At 40.9% G+C, this 24,020-nt stretch overlaps 1 protein-coding gene across 1 annotated transcript in view; it reads right to left on the reverse strand.

Annotated features, from left to right (window-relative positions):
• Positions 1 to 1,175: 1,175 nt before the first annotated feature.
• Positions 1,176 to 24,020, reverse strand: part of LOC110502452 (sodium/potassium/calcium exchanger 3) — a 144,112-nt gene continuing 121,267 nt past the window's right edge. Inside the window, exons 3-17 of the mRNA XM_021580477.2 lie at positions 22,322 to 22,398; positions 21,887 to 21,961; positions 21,688 to 21,772; positions 11,393 to 11,496; positions 11,181 to 11,255; positions 10,957 to 10,982; positions 10,791 to 10,844; positions 10,533 to 10,660; positions 10,269 to 10,429; positions 9,860 to 10,127; positions 9,499 to 9,665; positions 8,873 to 8,987; positions 7,413 to 7,525; positions 4,731 to 4,796; positions 1,176 to 4,591 (exon numbers count right to left, since the gene is read on the reverse strand). Of these exons, the coding sequence (XP_021436152.1) occupies positions 4,442 to 4,591; positions 4,731 to 4,796; positions 7,413 to 7,525; positions 8,873 to 8,987; positions 9,499 to 9,665; positions 9,860 to 10,127; positions 10,269 to 10,429; positions 10,533 to 10,660; positions 10,791 to 10,844; positions 10,957 to 10,982; positions 11,181 to 11,255; positions 11,393 to 11,496; positions 21,688 to 21,772; positions 21,887 to 21,961; positions 22,322 to 22,398 (1,664 nt within the window). The 3' untranslated portion in view covers positions 1,176 to 4,441. The remainder of the gene's footprint in view (positions 4,592 to 4,730; positions 4,797 to 7,412; positions 7,526 to 8,872; positions 8,988 to 9,498; positions 9,666 to 9,859; positions 10,128 to 10,268; positions 10,430 to 10,532; positions 10,661 to 10,790; positions 10,845 to 10,956; positions 10,983 to 11,180; positions 11,256 to 11,392; positions 11,497 to 21,687; positions 21,773 to 21,886; positions 21,962 to 22,321; positions 22,399 to 24,020) is intronic.

Below are 24,020 nucleotides of genomic sequence, written 5' to 3' on the forward strand. Positions count from 1 at the left end.
AGTGAAAATGTTTCTTATGATTCAATACATGTTATTAACAAAGTGTGCTACATTTTTTAAAGTGGAAATCGAAAATAAACTTTGTTACATGAAATTAAACGTTTCATCGTTTTGAGTCTAAAGTAAATAGGTTGACTTATGTTAACCAGAGGAAGAGGCGAAGCTAGAGGGATAACTGGGCCCAACATCTATCTTCTCCAGCAGGTGGCGTCTTTTCTTAATTTTTTAGCTCACATGAATTTTTGTATGGAGGTAAATGATAGTGCTGTATTTGGTTGACGTTTTTTTTAAATAGTTTATTTGAAATGTTATTTGATCGAATAGAAGTTTCGTAGTGATTATTACGAGCGTACTTCTAAAAGTACTGTAGGATGTGACATCCCTGCAACTTTGAGAAAAAAACATGTGATTGGTCATCACTAGTTACCACAGCGACAAAGTCATAAACCCTGCCCATTTCTACAAGTTATCTTCTTAAAATGTGATTTTAAATCTAACCTTAACCACACTGCTAACCTCATGCCTAACCTTGAATGAAAGGCAAAAAGCAACAACAAAAAAATAATTAATTCTTATGATGGCCATTTTTTTACTTTGCCTGTGGTAACTAGTCAAAACCGTTATGCTTATGAACAACATGCACATCTGCCCTCTCACTGGCTAGAATGGTCCCACCTGATCTTTCCTCCTCGATACTATAGGCCTACAGTTTGTCAAAATTGATTTTGGAGAATGAAGGTAGCAGGATAGAAGAATTAGGTTAAATTTAGGAAAAGGGTTAGCTAAAATAATCTTTATCCTATCAAGACATGACCTTGTGGGGGTAGCCTGCAAAATATTTTTTTCAGCATTATGAGAGTCTGATAGCATTTTTGTAGAATAATGTCAAGAGCAGGCCAGAGTGAGCTGCATGGTCACGTTCTCTGCTAATTTGCCAAGTGCATGTGCTCCAACAATTGTGAATGCCCAATATAATGCCACAACACTTACACAATAAAGGGGCAGTATGTGTTGTGAAATTAGACAGATAATTGACTCGTGAAAATACCAGTTTATTGAGTATCTCTCTTTCACATTCTCCTCTCTTTTTAATTTCACATCTAAAGTTATGTTGTATACTTTATGATAAAAGCTTTTCTGGTGGTAGTGTGGAAAGCAACACAAGGATACATGCATTACCTTAAGCAAATATACTTTATTTATGCGGAAGTACCAAAAGTATTCTAAATTACGTCTGAAACATCGGCACACAAAGTAAACCATTCTGTTTTGATCTCCCTGTTCCGGAGGCATACTTCAGGTTATTTGATTAACATTACATCATCAAACTTAGCAATCCTATCAGAAACAACATGCAGTCATCTAGGAGGTCCAGTTCAACAGCCAAGTTTAGTGCCATCTTTAATATGTATCATTCTGATTCAAATTACATTAGAATTACCATTAAATAATGTATTATATTAAAATATATCCATGCAAGTTAACAAAGGACAAGGTGATATCAAAATCTCAAACACAACAAAACAAAGGACTAAGGAGGGTACCAAGGGGGACCTAAGATCATATCTATGAAAATATATGGAACAAATATACAGATTAAGACAAAATATATAAATACATTTACATGTATGTATATATGTACATCAGCAATATATCACCATGTGAACTTCACAAAATATTAAAATATTCCTTTCTTCAAGACCGCTCACCTGCAGATATGAGTCTTGGTGATAGTTTGGTGAATTTCAAGCACATGGTGGTATAGAAGTTGGGGGGGGGGGGGGGGGGGAGAAACAGCTCATAATAATGGTCGGAATGGCTCAAATGGAATGGCATCAAACACATGGAAACCATGTTTGATATGTGATATCATTCCACCAATTCTGCTCCAGCCATTAAAACGAACCCTGCCTCCCCAATGAAGGTGCCACCAACCTCCTGTGTTGTATAGTACCTGTTTTCAGATTATAATCCTCATCAAAACCAGGGATAAATGAACAGCAGCACAACATGACATCTGACCATATTTGTCAATGGTATTATGGCTAAGGATGAATATGTCACTGGTTAACATTTCAGTTAGATGTGCCACTGAAGATATCTTTTCAACTTAATGTATTGAATGCTGCATGGGGATATTTGTATGATATTGGCCAATTAGAACTAGTTAGGAGTCTTTGACTTATAGGCTTGGTAGATATGTAGATAAGTAACTTTTCATATCAAGCTTCCAGTGCAGACTTCTGTAAACCACTTAGCTTTAGTCTGCCCTACAAGATACATTTTACTCTCTTGACAGAGGGATGTGCAACTGTACATACCATCTAGAAATGTGCCTTCAATCAAATGAAAAGAAACAACATATTTACATTGTAAAGCTCATCATTATTGCATTATAAATGATTTTACATTTTAAAAACCCTGTTTTCCTTTGACATTAGAGTTGTGCTCCGTCTCTACACATTTCCCAAGACAAATAAATATATGAACAAAAAAACAAACGATAAACATTCTTCAAAATAAATGCAACCCTAATACTTTGTACATTGAGACTTTTTTTTTAATCATCATTTACGTATTTGAGATATTGTGTTATTGGTCCATAAAATGAGTGTTCACAAGATGTCATTCAGAGCAGTTTGTAAAGCAATTTTTTTTTTTTCATCCAATAAATGTGTGTTATTTGCATTTATGAAGAAAAAAAACTACCAGATGAAAAATCTTAGTTTTTACAGATGGTTTTAGGGCTCTATTCAATCTGTAAAACTGGAGCGTTACAGATTCGCAACAGAAATGTAAAAGTAATTCCCGATTGAGTCGACTATACGCAGCGTTTACCGTTAATGTAAACTCTGCTAAAGCGGGACCATTGCCTTTAAATTTCAATCCCGCTTTAAAACTGAACTTCTGCGATGCGGATTGAATGGAGCCCTTAGTCTGCTGTGTGTTTACAGTGGTGTGATAAATATATTTTGTAAAGGTGAAATAAAGGTGCGATGGTGTTACTAACATAGCAAACATTCAATCAACGCACGACTGGTTGGCTTGCCTTGAACAAGTGTCCTAGAATCCCCTGCATGTCTACAGATTACGTCTGATATAATCCCCAAAACTAAAGGCGTAAAGGACATAAGAACTGATTTAAATGTAGCACAATCTACCATCTGGACAAATCTAAACATTGTGCATTACAAAAAATGAATTACCGCAGCTCAACCAACATCAGGTCAGCCAAAGTTCAGATGCTTTATTTAAAGTGCATCTCTACCTTTATGAATCATAACACTGGGAGTACTCATTAGTACAGAAATGCCTAATTTCCTCTGTGTGTCGGTGGAACAGGAAATCCATCCTTTATACAGGAAGTCCATCTAGGCAATGTACATTTGGTAAAAAGTTACTTGGAACAAGAAAATGTCTGTAAGAATCCAATACTGTGCTGTAGTTCATGGTTGTGCCCCTATGTGGCAGCACATATCATTCTCTTGAGCTCCATTTGTGGAAAAAAGGAGTTTACAGTTTCACAAAGTTTGCTTCATTTGACCAGATTGCCATAATAATCAGCAAGTAGGGACACTCATTGTCATTGAAACAGAGACCGTCTCCCACCTTGGACAGACACCACATATGATATACTTCAGTGCAGTCTCACTGAATAGGTTTGACTTTGCTAAGGATGCATTTTCTTCGTGTGACGATCTAAATCATGTCCGTCATAGAGTAAATGCTCAGAATACTTTTAGTAGAGATTCCTCTTTTGCAAGAGTCAAAGGAATGTTGAAAGGTTGTTTCCCCTAAAAGTGACTTTAGACTGGAGTCTCATAACATGCCAAGGGGTTGTTGGTGTCACTACTCTCTACAGACAGTATCTCCAAAATTAGCTCATCTTCAAGACCAACCGGGTTGGTTTGGATTTAAAATAAATAACATTCAATAAATTAATAAATAGAATATCTGCCTGCATGTACTTACAAAGCGGGAAACATTAACATTGTTCAAACAACACTATTCCAGTACACATTATAGACTCGTATAAGACCGGCTTTCATCAAAGCCAGTTAGCAGCTAATAAACATTACATTAGAAATTGTCAGCAAAATCACACGGTAGACTATAATGCAGTTTCAGACACCTTTACAAAAGTCCTAAACAAATAAAAATCTTCACATCAAAGTAGGCAATAGTCGACAAAAAAAGCTTTGTTCACACGTCCTGTGTGAAAGCTTTTTACAAGTCAGTTTGTGCTCCTGCATGTGTGCCCAGTTTATCTCATCTTTAAACCACACACACACACACACTACTCCCTATTGCACTGACCATAAAGAAAATAATAATAATACAAATATCTGAGGTGCAGACAGATCCCTCCCAAGCCGGACCATTTCCTGGAGAGTGGAGGAGGATGGGGAGGAGAAAGAGAAGGGAGAGTGACAACTGGGTCTCAGCGGTCTCTGCAGGTGGGCAGGTTGACAAAGGTGAAGACGTTGTACTCAATGAGGATGGAGAAGCAGAGAAAGATGCAGTACATGAGCAGACACACCAGGCCCAAACGACGGTCCAGTTTCCACCCATTCAGATGTACCCCCAGGACCTAAGAGAGCGAGGGAAGAGATTAAGGAATTACATTTATGGTTGCTCTACTCAAATGTAATTCTGCATAGACTGTAAAATACAATACACAAGTATATTTTATTATTTAAAATCTTAGACATATACATGGAATGACTCACTGTGAGGAACACAGACCCCAACAGAAGTCCCACAGAGAAGATGAGCCCTTTGCTGTTCAGTTTAATCTAAGAGAAGAAAGGTTTAAACAGGCACAGAAGAAGTTAAACCATGGGGTTGGGAACTGATTTACAACACTTTTGCACCGGTATGAAGTGTACACCTGCTATTTCCAGAAAATAATAATAGTTTCAAAAACACAAGTTACACCACCAAATGATTATATGGTCTTATGCCAGCTCTTTTTTTGGGGGCCCTTTTGAAATGTTTACAGTATCCATTAGCTGTTCTCTGTACAGTGCATTCGGAAAGTATTCAGACCCCTTTACCTTTTCCACATTTTGTTACGTTACAGCCTACAGCTGCTCCATCGAGAGCATCCTGACTGGTTGTAGCACTGCCTGGTATTGCAACTGCTCGGCCTCAAGGCAAAAAAAGAGCGTAGTGCGTATGGCCCAGTACATCACAGCTTCCTGCCATCCAGGACCTCTATACCAGGCGGTGTAGAGGTAAATGGTCAAAGACTCCAGCCACCCTAGTCATACACTGTTCTCTCTGCTACCGTACGGCAAGCAGTACCAGAGTGCCAAGTCTAGGTCCAAAAGGCTTCTTAACAGATCTACCCCCAATTCATAAGACTCATGAACAGCTAATCAAATGGCTACCCAGACTATTTGCATTCGCCCCCCCCCCCCCCTCTCTTTTATGCTGCTGTTTATCACTTTGACTCTACCTACATGTACATATTATCTCAATTACTCTGTACCGGTACTCCCTGTATATAGCCTCGCTACTGTTATTTTACTGCTGCCCTCATTTTTTAAAATTTTTATTTAAGAAAAATTAGTGTTAACTGCATTGCTGGTTAAGAGCTTGTAAGTAAGCATTTCACTGTAAGGTCACCTGTTGTGTTTGGTGCATGTGACAAATAATATTTGATTTATTCTAAAATGGGTTAAATTATATATTTTTCTCATCAATCTACACACAGTACCCCATAATGACAAAAGCAAAAATGTATAAATGTATTAAATATAAAATAGTATTCAGACCCTTTGCTATGAGACTCGAAATTGAGCTCAGGTGCATCCGGTTTCCATTGATCATCCTTGATGTTTCTACAACTTGATGGGAAGTCCACCTGTGGTAAATTCAATTGATTGGACGTGATTTGGAAAGGCACACACCTGTCTATATAAGGTCCCACAGTTAACAGCACTTGTCAGAGCTAAAACCTAGCCATGAGGTCGAAGGAATTGTCCGTAGAGCTCCGAGACAGGATTGTGTTGAGGCACGATCTGGGGAAGGGTACCAAAACATTTCTGCAGCATTGCAGGTCCCCAAGAACACAGTAGACTCCATAATTCTTAAATGAAAGAAGTTGGAACCACCAAGACTCTTCCTAGAGCTGGCCATATGGCCATACTGCGCAATCGGGGGAGAAGTGCCTGGTCAGGGAGGTGATCAAGGACCCAATGGTCAATCTGTGGACATGGGAAAAACTTCCAGAAGCACAGCCATCTCTGCAGCACTCCACCAATCAGGCCTTTATGGTAGAGTGGCCAGACGGAAGCCACTCCTCAGTAAAAGGCACATGACAGCACAATTGGAGTTTGCCAAAAGGCATCTAAAGACTCTCAGACCATGAGAAACAAGATTCTCTGGTCTGATGAAACCAAGATTGAACTCTTTTTTTTTTGGCTTCAGGACAAGTCTCCGAATGTCCTTGACCGGCCCAGCCAGGGCCCGGACTAGAACCTGATCGGACTTCTCTGGAGAGACCTGTTCAGCGACGCTCCCCATCCAACCTGACAGAGCTTGAGAGGATCTGCAGAGAAGATGTGTAGATTGATGGAAAAAAATGATGTAATCAATTTTAGAATAAGGCTGTAACATAACAAAATGTGGAAAAAGTCAACTGCTTCTACACCTGCATTGCTTGCTGTTTGGGGTTTTAGGCTGGGTTTCTGTACAGCACTCTGTGACATCAGCTGATGTAATAAGGGCTTTATAAATACATTTGATTGAAGGGGTCTGAATACGTTTCCGAATGCACTGTATCTCACTCCTACATTAGCCCCCAATACTCAGCTCAATTCCCTAACACACAGTCAAAGCCTTCATTGGGAATAATCATGTAACATGCCACACTCCAAAAGCAGCAAGGCAGCAAAAGCTTGTCTGTCTGCTCCAGGGAACAGATGAATGTAGGCATTCCTTCACTGCCACAGCACCCCCACGTGTGTTTTATCTAGTGTGATTCTGGCACAGTGGGCTACAGGTGCACTCAACACTGTATTTCTCTTGGACTGCTGACAGCTACTTTTCTCCCATCTCTTTCAGGTGTTAGGACCCAGTCACATGTCAAACTGGAATATATATGTTTATCTACAGTGATCACAAATAGCAGATGCTCCAATGGCTACGTAAACATGTCATGACACTGACTAATACTGTACATAAACATACATAACATTGGTGCCATTTGACAGGAGCTGAGAGGGCTCTGGACAGAATATCAATTGTGTCATCTCTCACAATAAAAAGCAACATCAATATTACCGTCACAGAATAGACCTATCACGTATAAGTTTCAGATGTCCGTTTTTATTGTGCATTTCTGATAGTGGTTTACTAAAGACCTTACACAGCCAGGGTTAGGATAAACAGTGTTTGTTACTCACGTAGGAGCCGTAGTTGATGGCAAGAGTCTGCAGGGCCCAGGGAAGGCCCAGTCCAATAAGGATATCAAACACATTGCTGCCTATAGAGTTAGACACAGCCATGTCCCCAAAACCTGAGAGACACAGCAAGAGGGAGCGAGAGAGAGAAAGGGATGGAAACCGGGAGGGAGAAAAAAAGAGAGGCAAAGAAAGAGAGGGAGAGAGAGAGAAAGAAAGAAATCAATAGACAGAGACGTTGGTCAACATCGGTAACATAAATAAAGAATTCTGACTTACTGAGATAATCAGGTTGCCACAAACAACAAATATAACAACAACAAACAGACTGTCATGGAATGTGTTTCCATTTCCCTCTCTCAGACTCTGATAAATTTTTGAAAGGGGAGCGATAATTAACACATAACAGAAATCAAGGATGGAGGAAGGCGCCACACTGGGTTCTCTTCAGTCCACCCGTCCCCATAATTTCCACACGACTTGGTCACAGAGGCAGATGACAACCTCTCCCCTCTTCGTATTTTGCTCATTGTTTTGCATTGCTTGTAACTTATTTTTTAACTTATTGCTGCTACCGTCTCTTATGCCAGAAAATAACTTCTGGATATTAGAACAGCGATTACTCACCTCGAAAAGGAAGAAACTTTTTCCTTTAACCAGTTCGACGAGAAGGACATACTGCTTTCCCGTGAACAGGCCCAAATCCCCATCATTTGCATGAAGAAAAGACGGAGAAAGGGGGTCGGAGGTCGGACTGCCTTCTGAGAATTCGTAGGCAAGCGAGTAAACTTCCACTGCCAACGTGCAATCATTGGAAAATAAAATCGATGACCTACGATCAAGATTATTCTACCAACGGGACATTAAAAACGGTAGTATCTTATGTTTCACCGAGTCGTGGATGAACGACGACATGGATAATGTAGAGCTTGTGGGATTTTCCAGAACAGAGAAGCTACGTCTGGTAAGACTAGGGGTGGGGGTATGTGTCTATTTGTCAATAACAGCTGGTGCGTGTTGTCTAATATTAAAGATGTTTCGAGGTATTGCTCGCCTGAGGTAGAGTACCTTATGATAAGTTGTAGACCACACTATCTACCAAGAGCATTCTCATCTATATTATTCGTAGCTGTCTATTTACCACCACAAACCAATGCTGTGACTAAGACTGCACTCAACCAACTCTATATGGCCATCAGCCAACAAGCCATCAGCCAGAAGCGGCGCTCCTAGTGGCCGCGAACTTTAATGCAGGCAAACTTTTACCTCGCTGTTTATTATCAGCGAGTAGCAGCAGTGTACAAAACAAATGGGGGGGGTCAATGTAAATAGTCCGGTGGCCATTTGATTAATTGTTCAGCAGTCTTATGGCTTGGGGTAGAAACTGTTAAGGACACTTATTGTATTCGGCGCATGTGACAAATAAAGTTTGATTTGGTAGAGAAAGTACTCTGTGTTCTCACCTTGCCGTGCCACTATAAGACTGGCCATGCAATCAGGGACACTGGTGCCAGCTGCCAGGAAGGTGATGCCCATGATGACGTCGGGGATACCGAGAGTAAATCCGATCACTGTCACCTGAAGGGAAGAGACAGTTTATTTTTAAATAATTTTCCCCAATTTCGTGGTATCCAATTGGTAGTCGCAATCTAGTCCCATCGCTGCAACTCATGTACGGATTTGGCAGAGGCAAAGGTCGAGAGCCGTGCGTCCTCCGAAACACAAACCAACCAAGCCACGCTGCTATTTGACACAATGCCCACTTAACCCGGAAGCCAGCTGCACCAATGGGTCTGAGGAAACACCGTACCTGGCGACCGTGTCAGCGTGCATTGCGCCCGGCCCGCCACAGGAATCGCTAGAGCCCGATGGGACAAGAACATCCCGGCTGGCCAAACCCTCCCCTGACCCGGTCGTCACTGGGCCAATTGTGCGCTGCCCCACGGGTTTTTTTGGTCGTGGCCGGTTGCGTCAGAGCCTGGACTTGAACCAGGATCTCTAGGTAGCACTTGGGAGGCATCAGTGTTGTATGCACGTGTGTGTGTGTGTGTGCGTGTGTGCGTGCGTGTGTGTGTGTGCGTGCCCTCACCATCCAGACCATGACATAGGAAAAACCAGCAATCCAGAGGGTGGAAGTGACGAAGGAGACCATGAACCATCTCTCCCAGCGAGTGTTGGCACAGTTAGGCACCGTGAAGAACAACAGCAGGCACAGAGGCCAGGCCAACAGCCACTTGATCTTATTACAGCACCCAGCTAGAGAAAGAGATGGAGGGAGAGGGAAAGAAGAGATGCAGTTTCAATTTGTGTTCTTTGCTGGATTTACATTAATTTATGTTTTTATTGAGGAAATCTAAAAATACCTTTAGGCGAGTGTTGACCAACACAATAAAGAGAGCTCAGAGAGACTGAACGTTTTTGAAACCCTGTAACGTTATATTGGTTTTTACCTGGGACGTGAAAGGGCACAAAAGGTCCCTCCCCTACGTCCTCCTCCTCTTCATCGTTCTCATTATTCTCATTGTCTTCGTTCTCGTTTTCAGTCTCGTTGCCGGCCTCCACATCTCCCCTGTCGTCCTCTCCATGGTGACCACGGCGACCTTTGACTCCCCTTTCAGGCCCGCCCAGTCCGTTCTCCAGGCCCCGTCTACTGCCGACCTTCACTGTGACCTCTGAGTCTCCGTTAGTGAACGGCCGGGTACTAATCAGACGCTGTCTCTTCACAAATACATGCATATGCACATGTCATATGCTGTACAAACATTTTCAAAATAAGTATGCTGTAAGAATACAGTTTATTCACACCCACAAAGCAAACAGAAACACGGCCACGTTTGCAGAAGGCATGTGTGGTCATACCTCAGTGATGAGCATGCGTGAGGCCATGGAGAGGCGTGTGCGAGGGGAGAAGTGGCTGGTGATCATGATCCTCATGCCGGCTTCAGAGAAGGACAGCTGGTGGGGGTAGGCTGACAGCAACTCATCTACCATCAACACTGACTGCTTTCTGTGGAAGTTAGCTACAGGAGACATACACACAGAGAGAGAGAGACGTGAGCGATGTGAGAGAGAGAGATGAGACAAACACACAGACACATGTATGGCAGAACGGTCAGACTGTACTTTTCTTCAGCAGGACAGCGCTGGCATCACAGTTGTCATCCAGGTCAGCGTTACTGGCTGTGCCGTTCCCCAGGCTGGACGAGTTCTTCTTCCGCCTCTCCAGGAAATGCACAATGTTCGAGTTAAACCTATACACATAAAAGAAACAAGAGTTAAACCTAGACAAAGAGGGACAGTACAAGGCTGTGGATACAACTTCATACCTGAAATGGTTTTGAAGTGTGTTTCTGTGTGGTATTGATGGTTTGACAGACTTACTTCATTATCAAAATATAGCCGAAATACATCAGAACCAGTGTCAGAGACTCCCACCTGAAACACACATCAAGCAGGATTCAATTGAAGCTGATTTTTTAACAGCTATACAACACATAACATATAGGAGTATGTGCTGTATACATAAGAAAGTGAAAGCCATACTTACCATGAAACCTTTTCATCATATATGAACTGTAAGGAGACAAAGAAGAATGATACATGGAACACTTGGAAGAATGATTGGACAGTACAGTATTAGCTTTTGGGGTTCACTTTTCTCTGATGTAAACATGAGTATATGGATCCACTCTGTAGATACACCATCTGATCAGCAGGAGGCAACACACTAAGGCCCACTTCAATGGTTTGCAATGGTCAGGCTCCACTCACCACGATAAGAGCAGTGATGGATAGGGTGTAGTACATAGAGTCTCTCATAAGAGACCAACGAGACAGATGCACTGCCTGAGAGAGAGAGAGAGAGAAGGGGAGGGAGAGGAACGGTCCGTAAGAGTGGAAGAGCCAACATTTCACCCCCACGTTTTCATCCCTTCCTGTGTGTCTGTGTCTGTTGCTGTGCAAGCCAAGGTACAGAAACCTACCTGGCCAGCAAATATTCCACACACTCCAATGATGCAGAGGATATTGAAGACCGCTGAGCCCACGATCGTGCCCACCCCCACATCACCTTTAGTGATGAACACACCTGCACAGAGACAGTGAAAAGACAGAACACCCATGGGTTATACAATGGTTAGGAATAGAGGGTTACACACATACATGTAAACTATTGACATGGTTAACATATACAGTATGCATTCAGTTTAAAATATTTTTTATTTATTTCACCTTTATTTAACCAGGTAGACCAGTTGAGAATAAGTTCTCATTTACAACTGCGACCTGGCCAAGATAAAGCAAAGCAGTGTGACAAAGACAACAGAGTTACACATGGGAAAAACAAACGTACAGTCAATAACACAATAGAAAAATCTATGTACAGCGTGTGCAAATGTAGTAAGATTAAGGAGGTAAGGCAATAAATAGGCCACAGTGGCGAAATAATTATAATTTAGCATTAACACTGGAGTGATAGATGTGCAGATGATGATGTGCAAGTAGACATACTGGGGTGCAAAAGAGCAACAAAAAAATAATATGGGGATGAGGTAGTTGGGTGGGCTATTTACAGATGGGCTGTGCACAGGTGCAGTGATCGGTAAACTAGTTATATTGAATATCACTGTCACTCATTAAAAATCAAGTGTTTTTGTCACATACACCGGATAGGTGCAGTACAAGTGACCATTTTCAAATCAAATTTTATTTGTCACATTCGCCGAATACAACAAGTGTAGACCTTACCGTGAAATGCTTACTTACAAGCCCTTAACCAACAGTGCAGTTCAAGAAGAGTTAAGAAAATATTTAGCAAATAAACTAAAGTATAAAAAGCAACACAATAACATAACAATAACAAGACTATATACAGGGGGTACCGGGACTGAGTCAGTGTGCGGGGGTACAGGTTAGAGGTAATTTGTACATGTAGGTAGGGGTGACGTGACTATGTATAGATAACAAACAGTGAGTAGCAACACTGTACAAAACAAATGGAGGGGAGGGGGGGTCAATGTAAATAGTCCGGTGGCCATTTGATTAATTGTTCAGCAGTCTTATGGCTTGGGGTAGAAGCTGTTAAGGAGCCTTTTGGTCCTAGACTTGGTGCTCCGGTACCACATGCCGTGCGGTAGCATAGAAAACAGTCTATAACTTGGGTGACTGCAGTCTGACAATTTTATGGGCTTTCCTCTGATACCGCCTATTACAGTGCCTTGCGAAAGTATTCGGCCCCCTTGAACTTTGCGACCTTTTGCCACATTTCAGGCTTCAAACATAAAGATATAAAACTGTATTTTTTTGTGAAGAATCAACAACAAGTGGGACACAATCATGAAGTGGAACGACATTTATTGGATATTTCAAACTTTTTTAACAAATCAAAAACTGAAAAATTGGGCGTGCAAAATTATTCAGCCCCTTTACTTTCAGTGCAGCAAACTCTCTCCAGAAGTTCAGTGAGGATCTCTGAATGATCCAATGTTGACCTAAATGACTAATGATGATAAATACAATCCACCTGTGTGTAATCAAGTCTCCGTATAAATGCACCTGCACTGTGATAGTCTCAGATGTCCGTAAAAAGCGCAGAGAGCATCATGAAGAACAAGGAACACACCAGGCAGGTACGAGATACTGTTGTGAAGAAGTTTAAAGCCGGATTTGGATACAAAAAGATTTCCCAAGCTTTAAACATCCCAAGGAACACTGTGCAAGCGATAATATTGAAATGGAAGGAGTATCAGACCACTGCAAATCTACCAAGACCTGGCCGTCCCTCTAAACTTTCAGCTCATACAAGGAGAAGACTGATCAGAGATGCAGCCAAGAGGCCCATGATCACTCTGGATGAACTGCAGAGATCTACAGCTGAGGTGGGAGACTCTGTCCATAGGACAACAATCAATCGTATATTGCACAAATCTGGCCTTTATGGAAGAGTGGCAAGAAGAAAGCCATTTCTTAAAGATATCCATAAAAAGTGTCGTTTAAAGTTTGCCACAAGCCACCTGGGAGACACACCAAACATGTGGAAGAAGGTGCTCTGGTCAGATTAAACCAAAATTGAAATTTTTGGCAACAATGCAAAACGTTATGTTTGGCGTAAAAGCAACACAGCTGAACACACCATCCCCACTGTCAAACATGGTGGTGGCAGCATCATGGTTTGGGCCTGCTTTTCTTCAGCAGGGACAGGGAAGATGGTTAAAATTGATGGGAAGATGGATGGAGCCAAATACAGGACCATTCTGGAAGAAAACCTGATGGAGTCTGCAAAAGACCTGAGACTGGGACGGAGATTTGTCTTCCAACAAGACAATGATCCAAAACATAAAGCAAAATCTACAATGGAATGGTTCAAAAATAAACATATCCAGGTGTTAGAATGGCCAAGTCAAAGTCCAGACCTGAATCCAATCGAGAATCTGTGGAAAGAACTGAAAACTGCTGTTCACAAATGCTCTCCATCCAACCTCACTGAGCACGAGCTGTTTTGCAAGGAGGAATGGGAAAAAATGTCAGTCTCTCGATGTGCAAAACTGATGGAGACATACCCCAAGCGAATTACAGCTGTAATCGTAGCAAAAGGCGGCGCTACAAAGTATTAACTTAAGGGGGCTGAATAATTTTGCACGCCCAATTTTTCAGTTTTTGATTTGTTAAAAAAGTTTGAAATATCCAATAAATGTCGTTCCACTTCATGATTGTGTCCCACTTGTTGTTGATTCTTCACAAAAAAATACAGTTTTATATCTTTATGTTTGAAGCCTGAAATGTGGCAAAAGGTCGCAAAGTTCAAGGGGGCCGAATACTTTCGCAAGGCACTGTATATAGGTCATGGATTGCAGGAAGCTTGGCCCCAGTGATGCACTATCCTCTGTAGTGCCTTACGAACAGATGCTGAGCAGTTGCCATACCAGGGGGTGATGCAACCGGTCAGGATGCTCTCGATAGTGCAGCTGTAGAACTTTGAGGATCTGGGGACCCATGCCAAATCTCCTGAAGGGGAAAAGGTGTTGTCATGCCCTCTTCAAGACTATCTTGGTGTGTTTGGACCATGATAGCTCATTGGTGATGTGGACACCAAGGAACTTGAAACTCTCGAACCCACTCCACTACAGCCTTATTGATGTTAATGGGGGCCTGTTCGGCCACCTTTTCCTGTAGTCCACGATCAGCTCCTTTGTCTTGCTCACATTGAGGGAGAGGTTGTTGTCCTGGCAGTGACCTCCTCCTTATATGCTGTCTCATCGGTCAGTGATCAGGCCTACCACTGTTGTGTCATCAGCAAACTTAATGGAGTCGTGTTTGGCCACGCAGTTATAGGTGAACAGAGAGTATAGGATTAAGTACACACCAGGATCCAGTTGCAGAGGGAGGTGTTTAGTCCCAGGGTCCTTAGCTTAGTGATGAGCTTTGTGGGCCCTATGGAGTTGAACGCTGAGCTGTAGTCAATGAATAGCATTCTCCTTTAAGTGTTCCTTTTGTCCTGGTGGGAAAGGGCAGTGTGGAGTACGATTGAGATTGCATCATCTGTGGATCTATTGGGGCGGTATGTGAATTGAAGTACATACGGTCACTGTGGGGATGATGTCGTCAATGCACTTATTGATGAAGCCGATGACTGAGGTGGTATACTCCTCAATGCCATTGGATGAATCCCGGAACATATTCCAGTTTGTGCTAGCAAAACAGTCCTGTAGCATAGTATCCTCGTCATCTGACCACTTCCATATTGAGCGAGTCACTGGTACTTCCTGCTTTAGTTTTTGCTTGTAAGCAGGAATCAGGAGGATAGAATTATGGTCAGATTTGCCAAATGGAAGGCAGGGGAGAGCTTTGTATGCATCTCCGTGTGTGGAGTAAAGGTGGTCTGAAGTTTTTTTCCTCTGGTTGCATACGTGACATAATGGTAAAAAAATTGTAAAACGGATTTACTAAAGTCCCCGGCCAGTACGAGCGCCGCTTCTGGGTGAGCATTTTCTTGTTTGATTATGGCCTTATAGAGTTGTTTGAGTGAGGTCTTAGTGGCAGCATCGGTTTGTAAATAGACAGCTACGAATAATATAGATGAGAACTCTTGGAAGATAGTGTTGTCTACAGCTTATCATAAGGTACTCTACCTCAGGCGAGCAATACCTCGAGACTTCTTTAATATTACACATCGCGCACCAGCTGTTTTGACAAAAAGACACATACCCCCACTCCTCGCTTTACCAGACGTAGCTTCTCTGTTCTGCCGGTACATTGAAAATCCCTCCAGCTCTATATTATCTGTGTCGTTGTTCAGCCACTACTCAGTGACACATAAGATATTACAGTTCTCGATGTCCCTTTCGTAGGATAATCGTAATCGTAAGTCATCAATTTTATGTTCCAATGATTGCATGTTAGCAAGTAGAATTGATGGCAGTGGGAGTTTACTCGCTCGCCTATGGATTCTCAAAAGACAGCCTGATCTGCGTCCTCTTTTCTTCCGTCATTTCTTCATGCAAATGACGGGGATCGGAGCAGTATATATTTCTCGTCGGACTCGTTAAATAAAGGAAAAAGCTCATTCCAGTTTGCGATGAGTAATCCCAGTTCTGATGTCAAGAAGTTATTTTCGGTCATAAGAGACGGTAGCAGCAACATTACGTACAAAATAAGTAAAAAAATAAGTTACAAACAACGCAAAAAAAATGAACAAAATAGCACAATTGGTTACAACATGTAAAACGTCAGCCATCCTCTTTGGCACCATCCTCTTCGGCGCCATCTTAATTCATTTGAACTGGGTATTGGCCCAACCTTCTAACCACTATGCTACTTGCCGCCCTAAGACATAAAACATAGTGGGCCTGCTAATAAAGTAATGAAAAAGGTATCCAGCTGGGCACACCATGTCATTTCAACGTGGACATTTGGATGATATTTGGTTGATCAATAAGATTTCAACCTGTATTCACCCACTCAAAAAGACAGCCAGAACTTTGTTGAATTACGAATGTGTTATCACTATACTTTCAACCATCTAAATGCAAAACAAAGTTCAAATGGGAATACAATGTCAGATATTTTGTATTTATACCTGTAACGACTTTCGTGGGTTGAAGGAGACCAAGGTGCAGCGTGGTAGGCGTTCATGATTTTTAATAAAACCGAACACCGCAACAAAATAATAAAGTAGAAAAAACGAAAGCTCACAGTTCTGTCAGGCAACAAAAACAGCTAAATAGAAAATAACTCCCCACAAAACCCAAACGGAAAAATCACAACTTATATATGATCCCCAATCAGAGACAACGATAGACAGCTGCCTCTGATTGGGAACCACACTAGGCAAAAACAACAAAGAAATAGAAAACATAGATTATCCCACCCAAGTCACACCCTGACCTGACCAAACATAGAGAATAAATAAGGATCTCTAAGGTCAGGGCGCGACAATATCACAGCATTGTTGAATACTCATTTTTGATTGGTTAGAATGGCATTCTAGAATGGACAATAAAAACAGATAATGTGACAGTTGAAATAGATATCGGGACACCTTGCAGTCATGACGCAATATACGCCTACACACCTAGACCCTACTTAATACAAAGTTACAGAAAGCTAAACCAACAACCACACAAACCAAAATTGGATACATTGTAAACACAGGTCCAATGAGGAAAAAAATTACGAGCAGCTAGCTAGCTAGCATTGATTCGTTTTTGCACTGTCCAATTTACAGTAGCTATTACAGTGAAAGAATACCATGCTATTGTTTGAGGGCCATGCACAATTTTGAACATGAAAAGTTATTAATAAACAAATTGGGCACATTTGGGCAGTCTTGATACAACATTTTGAACAGAAATGGAATGGATCAGAATTGGATCAGTCTAAAACTTTGCACATACACTGATGTCATCTAGTGGCCAACATCTAAATTGCAGCTGGGCTGGAATAATACATTATGACCTTGCTCTTGCATTTCAAAGATGGTACAAAAAAAATACAAAAGAACGGTTGTTTTTTTCTTTGTATTATCTTTTACCAGATCTGTTGTGTTATATTATCCTACATTCCTTTCACATTTCCACAAACTTCAAAGTGTTTCCTTTTAAATGGTACAGGGAATATGCATATCCTTGATTCAGGACCTGAGTTACAGGAAGTTACATTTGGGTATGTCCTTTTAGGCAGAAATTGAAAAAAAGGAGCGTATCCTTAAGAGGTTTTAAGAATGATAGAGGCTACTGTGTTCTTGGGGACCTCCAATGCTGCAGACATTTTAAGTTTGAATAAATACTGTTACATTAGTTTGTAAAATAGGCCTAACTTTAGTCTATGTACTGTATTACAAAAGTAGAATGATAAAGGCCACTGTGTTCTTGGGGACCTCCAATGCTGTATTTGTAATACATTTGTAAAAATGTCTAAAAAACTGTTTTTGCTTTATTGTGTGTAGATTGATGAGGAAAATAATGCATTTGGGCAATTTTAGAATAAGGCTGTAACGTAACAAAATGTGTAAAAAGTCTGAATACTTTCTGAATGCACTGTGGAACGAACAACTGGTTCTCGTCCATAAATATTGAAGTTATCGAACGAACGACTGGGTCGCGTCTCTAGCAACCAAAAGATGTGAAAGCATGACATCTCTTATAAAAATATCCCCCAAATTGTATTGGTTTGTAAATGTGTACATTAGTATTGTTGTTCTTTGGCAACGTTGGTATAAGTGGAATAAACACCTCCGTTCTGTACTGTACATTAGCTTGGAAAAAATGCCCGCAAAGGGGCTCGGCTCAGCCTCGTCCATTATTTCCAAAGAATGTACAGAATGTCAGTGTTTACCCCTTACTTATACAACACTTTAATGTGTTATCACTGTGCTTCTTTAATGTGTTATCACTGTGCTTCTTTAATGTGTTATCACTGTGCATCTAACAGCACAACCCCCAAATATTAAAAAAATGCCACATACACCCCAGCTACAATGACATATGTTGCTTTACAGGGTCAGCCATAGTAGTATGGCATCCCTGGAGCAAATTAGAGCTTAGTGCCTTCCTCAAGGGCACATTGACAGATTATTCACCTTGTCGGCTCAGATATTCAAACCAGAGACCTTTCGGTTACTGGCAAACACTAACCGCTAGGCTACCTACCACCTTACATGCCTTACACCCTAAATTACCTGGATTGCAGTTGAGATTACATTTAAAGTACATAGTGCACATTATCAATGCTGTTCCAAGATTCTGCACATGCAATTGTGAATATCTCCACAGACCTGCAACCTTTACATGTTATCTTGAACATGCACTCTTTCTGTGAATACATAAGTCTCATAGCAAAGGGTCTGAATTCTTATGTAAATAAGGTATTTCCTTTTTAAAAATTTGCTGGGCTATTATGTTATACATTATATTGAACTGTGTTTGGTTGACAACGCTACCAAATATCAACATTTAAAGTACATTTAATGCTTGGATAATTTCATCTGAGCCACTGGCTTAATCCTATTCTGGTTTTGTTGGAGACGTGAATCCAACATGTTATTTCTTAACTTGTCAACAAGATATTAGGCTATTTACCATATTGAAGATGTTATATTGAATTGGTTTTGGTTGTCAACGAAACCAAATATCCACATTTGAAGAAGATGTATCTTTTGTGAATTTATTAGTAATTAGCCGTCTGAGGCACTGCATCACTACTAGAGGTCGACCGATTAATCGGAATGGACGATTAATTAGTGCCGATTTCAAGTTTTCATAACAATCGGAAATCAGTATTTTTGGGCGCTGATTTTGCCGATTATTATTATTTTATTTTTTACACCTTTATTTAAGCTTTATTTAACTAGGCAAGTCAGTTAAGAACACATTCTTATTTTCAATGACGGCCTAGGAACAAGGCAGAACGACAGATTTTTACCTTGTCAGCTCGGGGATTCCAATCTTGCAACCTTACAGTTAACTCGTCCAACGCTCTAACCACCTGCCTCACGAGGAGCCTGCCTGTTACGTGAATGCAGTAAGCCAAGGTAAGTAGCAAACTAGCATTACATTTATCTTATAAAAAACAATCAATCAACGACTGTCGTTGCTCCAATGTGTACTTAACCATAAACATCAATGCCTTTCCTAAAATCAATACACAGAAGTATATATTTTTAAACCTGCATATTTAACTAAAAGAAATCCAGGTTAGCAGGCAATATTAACCAGGTGAAATTGTGTCACTTCTCTTGCGTTCATTGCACGCAGAGTCAGGGTATATGCAACAGTTTGGGCAGCCTGGCTCATTGCGAACTAATTTGCCAACATTTTACGTAATTATGACATAACATTGAAGGTTGTGCAATGTAACAGGAATATTTAGACTCATGGATGCCACCTGTTAGATAAAATACGGAACGGAATAAACGTTTTGTTTTCGAGGTGATAGTTAGTTTCCGGATTTGACCTAAGGCTCGTATTTCTGTGTGTTTATTATAGTTAAGTCTATGATTTGATATTTGATAGAGCAGTCTGACTGAGGGGTGGTAGGCAGCAGCAGGCTTGTAATAGTCAAAGGTATATGGTTTAGAGAGAAATAGTCAACGCGTTATAATTCCTCGAATAACTTGCGGCTGAACTTGAAAGGGGTTCCTTGGTTATTTTACCGTTCATGTCTTCCATAGAGAATGTCTTGATGTACTTCAAATAAGGTCTGTGTTTCGTGCAGGTTAGGGTTCAGGCTGAAACCGCCTTGGCGTTTTGATACCCATGTAAATCTTAGGATAAGGTAACATTTGTCAAAATATTTTCATAAATCCACTCTTCGCTTATATTTAGCCAATATTGATCAGAGTTACCTTGTCCTATGGATATCTACACATTTATAAAATTGGCAAGGTGGTGTAAGCCTACACGAAACACAGACCTTATTTTAAGTGAATCTAAAAATATCCTATGGAATAAATGAATGAAGGAACCGCTTTTCAGATTTTGCTAGTGAATTCTTACCATGTCCATTATTAAAATAGGATTTCCTGCATGTAGAAATTACAGTTTTTGTTTTCAACATTCACCACAGGCAACTTGAACTCTATTTTTATTCAAACAGTTGAGAGTGTTTGTCTCCTAAGCAGACTCTTCAGTATCATTGTCACTTCAGAGCTGTGTGTGTTTTACAGATGGCAGAGAAAAGCAGAGCACCAGTGTGGGACTATTACATGGAATTGGCACCAGGGAAAACAAGGTGTCTTATTTGTGATAAAGATGTAAGCATGGGGTCAGCAACGTCTAAATCAAAAAATACCACCAACCTGTGGAATCACCTTAAGAACACCCATCCAAAAGCCCATAATATGTATTAAAATAAAAGTATTAATTGTTCATTCAGTATTGTTGCAATTGTCATTATTACAAAAATGTGTGTATAAATATATATACATTTTTAAAAAATTGGCCGATTAATCGGTATCGGCTTTTTTGTCCTCCAATAACCTGCATCGGTATCGGCGTTGAAAAATCATAATCGGTCGACCTCTAATCACTACAGACCCTGGTTCGATTCCAGGCTGTATCACAACCGGCCGTGATCGGGAGTCCCATAGGGCGGCGCATAATTGGCCTAGCATCGCCCGGGTTTGGGTTTGGCCAGGGTAGACCGTCATTGTAAATAGGCCTAGTTAAATAAAAATAAATAAGATGTTTAATTCCAGTTGGTATACAAATTAATAATATATACAGTATGTTGGATTTAAGTCTCCATCTCAACCAAAAATCGAAGTTAAAGAATTTGACTAAATCTAATCAAACTTTAAATACACTTTACATAAAATGTGATTTAGTGCTATTCTTGAACTTAGATTTTTTGGTTGAGATGGAGACCAAAGATGGATATCTAACATATTAATGATTAACTTGAAGAATTCATTTGAAATCAACCAAAGCTTGAAATCCAAGGACAATACAATAAGTATTGTCTATTTTCAGTTTTTGATCATGTACAGTATATAGCGTTGAAGATATGATGTTGTTCCAAAGGTAAAAATTCAACATAGACAAACCCTGTCTAAATATGTTGAAAATTGGTTACAATGATGACATAATCCTGTGGTTGAAATGTCACCCTCAAAACAACAGTTGATGACTTTTTTCCAAACCAATGAATTTTCCATGTAGATTCCACGTCACAATATGTTGACAAATTCCGTTGAAAAAACATTGAATCAATCAGTTTGTGCCAAGTGGAATGTGTCTAATAAATGACAAAGATGTGTCCATCCGTGTGTCTGTACATGTCTCACCGATAACAGAGGTGAAGAGTTCAGGAGCTGAACTGCCGGCTGCCATGAAGGTTGCACCTGCCACATCCTCACTAAGATGTAGACGCTGAAAGAGAGAGACAGAGAGTAAAAAGCACATCTTGAAAAGAAGACCTGTATCCTTGAAATTCCAAATGAATTGACCCCGACCCTGTTACAGAATAGTGCATAACCTTCTTACCTCGCATATCTTCTCCAGAGAGGGAACAAAGTAGTCGTCACACACCAGAGCCAGTGCATAGAACATGTACATGGCCTACAGAGGAGTATAGCACAAAACAAAAACACATACCCATGCATGAACAAACTTGGAGATCTCTGTAGTGTCCTGGAACCTTGAGTTTCTTCATGTGATGCATAAATAGTGTCCCTTAGTTCAATGTGTCTGTCTTTTGCGCAAAAGTATCCTAAGCCAAGACACTCTCTGTGCCAGTGGCCTCGTATGTCAGCTAAGCCTCTGTCCAACATGTCGCACCCCAGCCAGCCAGAGATAAAAATGATCCTGCTTTTAAATGTATGGTCAGTGCATCACACAGTCAGTGGAAGGTAGCGTGGCAAAAGTGTATGTATAGTAGAGTGTGTGTTGAGTGTGTGTGTTGAGGGGTTGGACACTCACAAACAGGACGTGTAGGGCCACCGCTCCCTCTGTGCGCTCCTGGTTGGTGAACAGGTCTGTGGGGAACTCATGTAACGCTGGAGAGAAAACACACACACATATATTACTAAACAGGGAGAAACACAGTCTCATTTAGTGCAGCAGAGACACGTGCACTGGCACAACCATACACAGTCTATTTGAGTGACAGGACCTAAAAATAGCCTTGCCATGATTGCGTGTTTGTTTGTGTGTATTTGTGAGTGGAGCAGTGTGTGTGCATGCGTGTTGATGGCTGCTCAATGCGCGGTGACATTCTCACTCTGAACACCCAAGAGGTTGTGTGAGTCAGCTATCTTCAGTCTGCCCTCAGTGCCCAAACACAACACAGCCATCTCAACTCATAGGAATTGACAAGGCCCCAGAGAGAGAGAGAGAGAGAGAGAGAGAGAGAGAGAGGGGGGATGAGAAGAGAGAGAGAGAGAGGGGGGATGAGAAGAGAGAGAGCGAGATAGAGCGGGATGAGTGACAGAGAGAGCCAAGCCATGTGTGGGAGACAAAAACAAGGGAAATATGACCACATTTGAGAAAAGACGAAGGAGCACAGATGTACACTACTGTTCAAAAGTTTGGGGTCACTTAGAAAGGTTCTTGTTTTTGAAAGGAAAAGCTATTTTTATTTTCCATGAAAATAACATCAAATTGATCAGAAATACAGTGTAGACATTGTTAATGTTGTAAATGACAGTTGTAGCTGGAAATTGATGTTTTTTTAATGGAATATCTACATAGGCGTACAGAGGCCCATTATCAGCAACCATCACTCCTGTGTTCCAATGGGGCACATCGTGTTAGCTAATCCGAGTTTATCATTTTAAAAGGCTAATTGATCATTAGAAAAACCTTTTGCAATTGGGTTAGCACAGCTGAAAACTGTAGTCCTGATTAAAGAATCAATAAAACTGGCCTTCTTTAGACTAGTTGAGTATCTGGAACATCAGCATTTAGGGGTTCGATTACAGGCTCAAAACGGCCAGAAACAAAGAACTTTCTTCTGAAACTCGTCAGTATATTCTTGCTCTGAGAAATGAAGGCTATTCCATGCGAGAAATTGCCAAGAAACTGAAGAGCTCATACAACTTTGTACTACTCGATTCACAGAACAGGGCAAACTGGCCCTAACCACAATAGAAAGAATGGGAGGCCCCAGTGCACAACTGAGCAAGAGGACAAGTACATTAGATTGTCTAGTTTGAAAAACAGACACCTCACAAGTTCTCAACTGGCAGTTTCATTAAATAGTACTCGCAAAACACCAATCTCAATGTCAACAGTGAAGAGGCGACTCCGGGATGCTGGCCTTCTAGACAGAGTTGCAAATAAAAACCCATCTCATAATGACCAATAAAAAGAAAAGATAGGCAAAAGAACACAGACACTGGACAGAGGAACTGGCTCTAACCAGTGTTAGTTTTTGGTTATTTTTTTCTATGTTTTTATATTTCTTTGTTTTGGCTGGGTATGGTTCTCATTCAGGGACAGCTGTCTATCGTTGTCTCTGATTGGGAACCACACTTAGGTACCTTTTTCCCATATGGTTTTTGTGGGTAGTTAATTTCTGTTTAGTGTTTTGCACCTTACAGGATTGTTTCGGTTTCGGTTATTCTCTTTGTTATTTTTGTTAGGGTTCAGTTCCAATAAAAGGCATGAACACTTACCA

Source organism: Oncorhynchus mykiss, chromosome 23 (genome assembly GCF_013265735.2).
Source record: "Oncorhynchus mykiss isolate Arlee chromosome 23, USDA_OmykA_1.1, whole genome shotgun sequence".
Taxonomy (NCBI): domain Eukaryota; kingdom Metazoa; phylum Chordata; class Actinopteri; order Salmoniformes; family Salmonidae; genus Oncorhynchus; species Oncorhynchus mykiss.